Below are 9190 nucleotides of genomic sequence, written 5' to 3'. Positions count from 1 at the left end.
AAAGAATTGTTAGCAATAAAAATGTTAGCCTAAGCACAGCATTTTGCTGACATCACTAAGCTGGTTTCGGTGACTATGCTGTCCACAGGTTCTTCATTTCAAAGGGGCACATGACCAGGCTGGTTACTCAAGTCAGCTGGGTTGGGGAGCTCAGGCTATCAAAGGCAAAGCTGGCTGGAAGTTCTCTTAAGTCAAAGATGCAAAGACTGACTGAAATGTGTACTCCAATTAAAGGGGAAAAACTTTGTGAGGGAGTTCCAGATCAACCTGGCTAAATAACTACATCAGAAAGGAGACTAGGAGTAACTGTGGATACAGGGAATGGAAAAAAATAGAACATCTCAGTGAAGACAGCTCTGAGGTTGCAAAGCACAGGGCAAAAACGGGAACTGGCAAAAGTAAACTTGAGTTAGGCTTTTCAAAGTTAAATGGCAAGATGATTCAGGCTCAGACATAAAAAGAAAAAAAGGAAAGCAGAGGTGAGAAAATGTGAAATTACATCAAATCAATACACAAAATCATTTAAATCTGGCCTCCAAATTAAAAATTTACTTTGCATTAATTTTATAACAATGGTGATGTTGACTACTAGGGCAAAGGCAAGGACAGGTGATGGGGAATGACTGTGTGGAAATGAAGATACTGGAAAGTGTAAGAATAATTTCTTAAAGAAGATGTACTGAATTCCTGTCGTGGGGTACTGGGAAACCTTCCTCCCTGGATTCTGAGGGAAGGGATACACCAGGTTGTGAGTCCCCCAAGTCTGCCAGAGCAGGAGGAATACTGAATGACAGATGAGGGAGGGTAGTAACTGTATTTAAAAGGGGAGAAGTGGCACTTGCAGGCTTGTTAGCCTGTTCTCAGCAGCACTTGGTGGGAGACAGTAAAGAAAACTTGTGAGTTTTGGGGGTATGCAGACCTGCACAGCTATGGGACATTCCTCATCGGAGCTGCCTGAGTATGGAAAGTCAAATGGCAATGTCTTGGTCTCTGCTCTGCTACACCAAACTTTAATAGTGCTCTAAAAATACTGCTCTTAAATAAAATGCTGTCTTAGCCACCGAGGCAACCAGCCGCAGTGACCGCGGAGCTCATCAGAGCCCGAGGAGGGGCTACGGAACCCCAGGCGGGCGGTGCGCGGTTTGAGTGATGTGGAAGTGCCACCTAGAGGCACCTGCGCTTATTACGAAATGTACTAAAAACAGGGAGCCCCGCCCAGCTGACGGGCAGGTTCCCTTCGCCCCGCGTTCCTGGCGGGGTCAGGGGAGCGTGCGGAGGCCGGGGCCTCGCCCCGGGGGACGCGGCCCCGGCCCCGGCCCTGTCCCCGCTGCCTCTCGGCCCCGGCCCCGGCCCCGGCCCTGTCCCGGCTGCCTCTGGGCCCTGCGGGCATAGTTCTCCCTCTGCTCGGAGGAGACCCTGGCCCGAGCCTCTCCTCTCGCTCCTCAGCGGAGCTGAGCCCGGGAGGCAGCTGGGAAACGAGCTGTTAATTAACCCGGCACGGGGTCCGGGCTTCCCCGCAACCAAAGCAGCAGCTTCCTCATATGCAGGGGTTATCTTCATCTCTGTTAGTGATGCCTAATGGTAGGACAAGGGGCAATGGGTGTAAGCTGGAACACAGGAGGTTCTGCTTAAACTTGAGAAGAAACTTCTTGACAGTGAGGGTGACAGAGCACTGGAACAGGCTGCCCAGGGAGGTTGTGGAGTCTCCTTCTCTGGAGACATTAAAAACCCACCTGGACACCTTCCTGTGTGATCTCATTTAGGTTCCTGCTCTGGCAGGGGGATTGGACTGGATGAATTTTCAAGGTCCCTTCCAGTCCCCAACATTCTGTGATTCTATGAGGAAGCCCATTCTTATCATAGTCCAGCTGCTTCCCTGGCTGCTGCAGCTGGTTGTCTATTACCTGCTGCAGCCGACACCACAGCAGCCAGGGAGTTTCTGAGGGAAGAGGACTGGCCGCAGGTTTTTACTGCTTTACCAAGATTTATCCCACAACTCTAAAAGTCCAGCAATAATCTCAGCCCAACACCTGGGCTCCCTGTCTAGTTGATAGAGATGGAGGAAGGAGAGGGTGACTTGTACCTACAGATCTGACACAGCCTTCAATGGTGCTGAGCCCACAGGGGACCCAGGCTCTAAATGTTGTCAACTGTATCCTGGGCTGCATCAAGAGAAGCATGGCCAGCAGGTCGAGGGAGGTGATTCTGCCCCTCTACTCTGCTTTGGTGAGACCCCACCTGCAGTACTGCATCCAGTTCTGGAGTCCTCAGCACAGGAAAGACATGAACCTGTTGGAGCAGGTACAGAGGAGGCCACAAAAATGATCAGAGGGATGGAACACCTCTCCTATGAAGAAAGGCTAGGAGAGTTGGGATTGTTCAGCCTGGAGAAGAGAAGGCTCCGGGGACACCTTATTGTGGCCTTTCAATATATAAAGATAGAGAAAGGCCTTTTACCAAGACCTTTAGTGACAGGACAAGGGGCAACTGTTTTATACAGGAAGAGGGTAGATTTAGGTTGGATATAAGAATGGTTTGGATTTGTTTGTGAAAGCAGTTTTGGTGGTAGTTTGCCTTTGGTCTGTGTTTACTCCTAGGGCACCTCCAACCTCAGCAGTCTGAGCAGTGACACAGCTGTGAAGCAGAAAGGGGTGGAGGACACTGTGGTCATTAGGTCTCATTTCTCTTGGGTTAACTTCAGACTCCCCTGCACTCCTTGCAGCGAGGCACAGGCAGTGCATGTGTTAGGCAGCTGCTAGTGTATGGACACAAGCAGACAGGATGGAAGTGGAAATGAATGGCCTGTGCTGGTGTGATGGTTATACAAGACCTTCTCCTTTCGCAGGCTCTTATTATTTAACCACTACCTATGGGGCCCTGGAGCACATCAAGAACTACGACAAAGTCACCGTCACGCGGCAGCTGAGCATGGAGGTGCAGGACTCCATCTATCGCTGGGAGCGGCGGAGGACACTGAACAAGGCCCGGGCTTCCCGCTCATCAGTGCAGGTAGCTGGCATTACTTTCTAGGGGAAAAGCCTGGAAGATGAGCATCCTCTCTCCATACTTACTAATTTTTAATATGATGATTATTTTAAAACAAAATTAACCCAAATCACTATTAAAAAAGAGTATATACAGTGCAAGATTTCCAAATCTTAAAAAACTACACCTCATTTGACATAGATATTACTTAAAAAATGCATTTTGAAGACTTGAAGTATCCTCAAAACGATATAATTTTAAGTACGACTGCAAAGTGATTTCATTGTTCATCCTCAAAGGAGGTGTGCTAGGAGCCTTTGCATGTGGAGAGCTGTGAGCCCCTCTGCTCCAACTTCTTAGGGCCTGGGCAAGTCCTGGGCTAAACTGAGGAGATGTAAGCAGGATACCCAGGGGTGGGTCTGAGGTGGCATAAAGCTGAAGGAGGACCTGAGACATCCCAAGGGTGGGCCAGACAAGAGTCTTCCAGAGCCTGGCTTCTCGTGTCTGGCAGCAGGGCAGACCCAACAACAGCTGGCTGGCATTCAAGCCCATGCTATGTATGGCCCGGTGAAGACCTCCCCATGCACCAGTGGGAGATGGTCCCAGGAGGGATGGGTGCCTCCAGCCATGGTGAGGCTAGGTGCAGGACCAGGCAGGCAGGATGCCCTGCCAGCCCCATGTCCTGTGATCAAATTGTCACCCACAGGGAGGCAGCAAAAGCCACGTCTCAGGTTCTGTAAAGCTGCCACAGTGCAAAACTGAAAATTGTGAACGCCAAGGGGAAAGCCAGGGGAAAGTCTCCTGAGGGGTAGACATAGTCCATATGGCCCTGTGAAAGCATGGGGTTTAATATGCTTCCCATATTGCAGTCAAAACAGTCCCTGATGATCTCAGAACATGTGAATGGTGGCTGAGACACATCAAATATCCGTCCAACCCCAAGTTCTGCTCTGGCAGTAGCTCATATCAAGTACTAGCATGGAGCATAATAGCTGGGCAAACAAATGCCACATTTCCCCAGAAGATTCTCACCACCTCCAGCGGTGTAAGGGCCATTTTCCATTCCTTTGAATGAGGGGTAATATCAGAGACATGTGAGCCCATCCTGGCAGACGTAAACAGCTTGCTGAGGTGTTCAGCATGCCCCTGCACGCCCCTCTGGCTGCCTTAACTCATCTTCAGTGATACTTCATGAATGCAGTTAGGAAAGTCATAGTCCAAATATTTGGCAAATCTCAATTCTGCTGGGGAACCTAAGTATTTTCTCACAAAAAAAAGGTTAGTATATTTTTAAAACTTCACAGATACCAATTAGATGAGCAGGTTTCACTATGCCAAAGGTTCTCTAGATTCTGTTCCTCATGAGTTTTGCAAGGGGAAGGTCGACCCAACAGTTGTTACTGCCTGAAACAGGCTACAAGTAAATTGCCCTTCTCAGTATAATTTATGCTATTTCCTTATTGGTGGGAGAAAGTTTGGAGGACATGCTTTGAAGGTGCATTTTGGGTGACAATGGAGTTACAAGGATCACTGCACTGCCAGACCTTTCCTGTTTCCATGAGAGAGGGGATTTTTCAGGCCAGATCTCTGAGGTTATCATAGAATCATAGAATGGTTTGGGTTGGAAGGGATCTTTAAAGGTCATCTAGTCCAACCTTCTAGTCCCTGCAGTGTGCAGGGACACCTTCAACTAACGCAGGTTGCTCAGAGCTCCATCCAGCCTGATCTTGAATGTTTCCAGGGATGGGGCTTCTACCACCTCTCTGGGCAACCTGTGCCAGTGTTTCACTGTTTCACAGATGTCTTCCTTATATCTAGTCTGAATCTCCCCTCTTTTACTTTAAAACCATTACCCCTTGTCCTATTGCTACAGGCCCTGCTAAAAAGTCTGTCCCCATCTTTCTTTTAGGCCCCCTTTAAGTACTGAAAGGCCACAATAAGGTCTCCCTGGAGCCTTTTCTTCTCCAGGCTGAACAATCCCAACTCTCTCAGTCTATCCTCATAGCAGAGGTGTTCCATTCCTCTCATGTTTGTGGCCTCCTCTGGACCCACTCCAACAGGTCCATGCCTTTCCTGTGCTGAGGACTCCAGAGCTGAATGCAGTACTGCAGGTGGGGTCTCATCAGAGCAGAGCAGAGGGGCAGAATCACCTCCCTCAACCTGCTGGCCATGCTGCTTTTGATGCAGCCCAGGATACAGTTGGCTTTCTGGGCTGCAAGTGCACGTTGCCAGCTCATGTCCAGCTTTTCATCCACCAGTACCTCCAAGTCTTTCTCTGTGAGCTGCTGTAAATCCCTTCATTTCCCTGCCTGTATTGATACCAGGGATTCTCCCTACCCAGGTGCAGGAGCTTGCACTTGGCCTTGTTGAACCTTATGAGGTTCACATGAGCCCATTTCTCAAGCTTGTCCAGGTCCCTCTGGATGGCATCCTCTCTCTCAGGCTTGTCAACCACAGCACACAGCTTGGTATTGTCTACAGACTTGCTGAGGGTGCATTCAATCCCACTATGTCATTAATGAAGATATTCAACAGTACTGGTTTTTGGTTTGTTATTCTAATCTTTTACTTTGCATCCCATTTCCTCGGGAGCTGTAGAAAAGTAGGAGAAGGAACTGTTGCAGACGGCTCACTAAGGATATTCACCAAAATCAGAAAAAAGCTTTCACTTACATGTCTTTACAGGGCTAACTATTTGGTTAACTGTTTCTTAGTTTAAGCATTTGCTGATTCAGAGCTTGTTCATCAGAGGGTAGAAATGAGAGAGTAACTAGGGCATTGGAGGATATTTGGGACCATTCCAGAGCTCTAGGCAGCTAGAGCTTTGGGGTTGAATTCTACCTCCTTCAGCCCTAAGTCACTGTGTTAACTGCAAGATCTATCCTCATGTTTTTCTTCAGGATTTCATCTCTGTTTCCTTTCTGGAAATTGGTGCTCTGTCAAGGACACTTGCTTCCCGGAAAGACACCACGGCTGAGCAGCTGAGCCAGCAGTGTGCCGAAAAGTTTGAAGTCTCCCATCCCAAGAACTATGGACTCTTTGTTTATGTTGATGACCAATGGCTACAGCTGGACAAAGATGCCCTTCCTCACCATATCAAAGCCTCCCTGCTGAAGAGTGAAACCAAAAAAGATTTCCATTTTATTTATAAACCAATAGACCATAAAACCCCACCAGTTCCAATTGTCAAAGAGTCAGACTTTCCCTAAGGGCCATGCTGCTCTTTTGTTGTGTTTGCTGTCATCCTGGAAGGGCTGGATAGTTTAGCTCATGAGGTCCTCTGATATCTGCAGATCTCAGAAGGTCTCTGGAGTGTGGCCTTCGATACAGGGTAGATGTGCTAACTGTAGATGCTGTCTGAATACAGGGCATTTCTCAGCAGAGTTCATTTGCAGAAATAAAAGGAGCATTCAGGAGAACATTCATCCTCTGGAAAACTTGAAGTATCAAACCTCAGAACCTCCCACTGGCAACCAGCCGATGTCACAGAATGTAAATTGACAGTGGAGAAAATCCAGAGATCTTGCAGAAAAGTGGACATTTACTCCATAATAAATTATGGCAGGTGTTAATCACCTCTGTGCACGAGGCCTGTGAAAGGTCTGCACACACCTCAGTCTGTTTGGAGGTCAGACTGCATTTATGCCTTACCGTATCTTTTCACGCAGTTTGAATAAACTGAGTCTTGTCTGATGTATTCAGTGGAATAGGGTCGCCACCTGCAGCAGAACTCCATCGCTGTCTTGCTGTCTACAACGTGTCATTGCCTTTGAAATCCATGTAATTACAGACCATGCAAGATGATCCTGTACGTTCACTAAGAATGCATTTTCTGCCATCTATTTGTCACTGAAATCAGGTAGCACAGGCATTTTCATCAGTGTATTTTCTCAAAGATTTAAAGTCTTCACCATCCGTTTTACACGTAGAGCAGTTTAAATCACATTGGTTGTATGATAGTGTCTGGTTAATTGTATATTTATTTCCATGTGCGATATGGTGCAATTATTTTAAAATAAGCATTTGTAAAGGACTTAATAATTTTCCCAGTGTAGCAAATTAAAATGTAGTGTAGCAGATTAAAATTTGAAAGTAAAAAAGAGCTGGAATTAAATACCTGTCCCTTTTTACCCAGATGTCATTTTCTCTAGTGTTCTCATATCTACAAGTTCCACCAGGTTATTACTTTAATAAATTCAGGCTGTTGCAGACAGAACTTGCTAATTCTTGTCTCTACCTGTGCTTTCAGTCATTCAGTCACTGCAGACTTCAATTTCCCTAAATTCACACAGAATAAGTTGAACCAATGCAAAATGCATTTCATTACATTTGAAAACAGTTTTCCAGGATTAGATAATGGAAGTGGGAGCCTTAATTGCAAGACAGATCCATGTCTTCTGGGTGCCTTCACTCAGGCAAGCTTCCCACTGGAAACACAAGAGATGGGATTGTCTGCACGCAGGAGGCAAGCAACCTCCACTGCAGCGACACAGACTTGGCAAAGCTCTGACTAAAAAGAGTGTTTTACTGTGAGTTTTGCTGAAAGCTGCTGTTGTTTCCTGCCATTAACATTCAACAAAGAACTGGGACACATTGGGACAACCTGGCCAAGGTTCCTGCCTTACTCCTGAACCTCCAAAAGTAAAATGGTATCACACGTAACTGGTCACTCACTCAGTCTCTGGGGCTTGAAATGTCCGTGTCTATGTGCCCCAGCTGTAGCGTGCGCTGGCCAGATCTGCATACAGATAGCAAACCAGTGGTGCATCTGCCAGCTTGAGCTGTGTGCGTGTCTTCTCAGGAAGGGACAACAACCAAGAATGAGGAACAGTGAATAACAGCAATCTTGGTTTCGAGGACATCATGTGCTTGCAGCGTATGACACTGCGCTGACTCCAGATTCATGGTTATTTCTGCCCATGTGCAGCTGTCGGCACCTCCGCCCTGCCTCTGGGCAGCTGGTTCGCAGGATGCCAGAGCTGAGCCCCTCCCTTGCTCCGCCATTAGCCTCCTGCAGGGCAGCGTGCTCAGGGTGGCACTTGGGATGCCATGACCACACCTGACATACTGGTTTCCAGTACTGATCTGACTGAGGCGATGCTGCACAGGGCCCTGAGAGTGCTCACAGCCATTGCTGCAGGCAGTGCCTCCCTAGGGCTATGCCACCCTGCCCAAGGCCCAGGACTCCATTGCAGCCTCCCAGGGCTGTCAGCCCCTGCCCCGTGATGCTGCTGCAGGGCTGTTCTCCAGCTCCCCACAGCTGCGTCCCAGCCCAACCTCAGCCCGTCCCCATCACCAGGGGGGTGCCTGATGCCCAGGACTGGGGCTGCTTCCAGTGCTCCCAGCTGTCCCACTCCTGGCTGTGGCAGTGGGACAGTCTCCCAGGGAGCCCCCATGGCCCCTGGAGCTGCTGGCCTCACTGTCCCAACAGCAGCTTCCCTGCATCCATGCTGCAGGCCGCGGCAAGGACGTCAGCTCTCGCCCTTCTGCGGCGCTGCCCTGGATGTCCTGTGACGATGCCTCCATGGCACGGGGGGCCAGGGCCGGGGTCCCCTGGGCCCTCCAGCCATGAGGCAGCATGTCCTTATCCTGCCCAGCTCCTTGGCCCACTGCCATGCCCTTCTGGTGGAAGCACTGCCAGTAAATCCCTGGCACACAGCACAGAGAGGCCGGTTGTCCTGTTCCCACCATAGGTGTCTTCATGATGTCCGTGTGTCCTGAGGGTTCATCTGCTCCATGTTGGCCATACTGAGAACAACCTCAACTGTCACCCCTGGGGCTGTGGCAGCAGGAGGGTGTGGCCTCTGGACAGCATCACTTACAAACCTTCCTTTTTTCTCAAACTTACCCCCTCACACACTCTCCAAATCCCCCATTTTTCAGCCACTCTCCCAAAGACATTCCCCACCCCCTGCCTCTTGCCTCCCTTCCCCACCCAAACCAGGGCCCAGACTAGCTCTCTGGCCCAACTCCCACTGGCCTCCTCATCCCCCTTGAGAGGACTCCAAGCCATGTACCCACCTCATCTCCCACCACCTGTGGGAGATGATCAATCAATCACACTGCATGGGGTCCACATATGGTGGGACTGGAGGTCCCCAGCACTAGACCCAGAGATGTTGGGGGTCTGACCTGCAGCTTAGTTCTGCTGTGGCTGCTGCAAGTTGTTTTAAGCCCCAGGAGCAAAGATGTATATGTCTGCCAA

The 9190-nt window shown here is 49.2% G+C and overlaps 1 protein-coding gene across 1 annotated transcript in view; it reads left to right on the top strand.

Annotated features, from left to right (window-relative positions):
- The window catches only part of RIN3 (Ras and Rab interactor 3), a gene marked incomplete at its 5' end in the record, with an annotated part of 19480 nt that extends 13286 nt beyond the window's left edge, over positions 1–6194 (top strand). Inside the window, 2 exons of the mRNA XM_010162512.1 lie at positions 2846–3009; positions 5886–6194. Of these exons, the coding sequence (XP_010160814.1) occupies positions 2846–3009; positions 5886–6194 (473 nt within the window). The remainder of the gene's footprint in view (positions 1–2845; positions 3010–5885) is intronic.
- Between the last annotated feature and the right edge of the window lie 2996 nt (positions 6195–9190).

This window comes from Antrostomus carolinensis, unplaced genomic scaffold (genome assembly GCF_000700745.2).
Source record: "Antrostomus carolinensis isolate BGI_N321 unplaced genomic scaffold, ASM70074v2 scaffold2022, whole genome shotgun sequence".
Lineage (NCBI taxonomy): Eukaryota > Metazoa > Chordata > Aves > Caprimulgiformes > Caprimulgidae > Antrostomus > Antrostomus carolinensis.
This window is presented reverse-complemented; position numbering and strand designations above follow the sequence as displayed.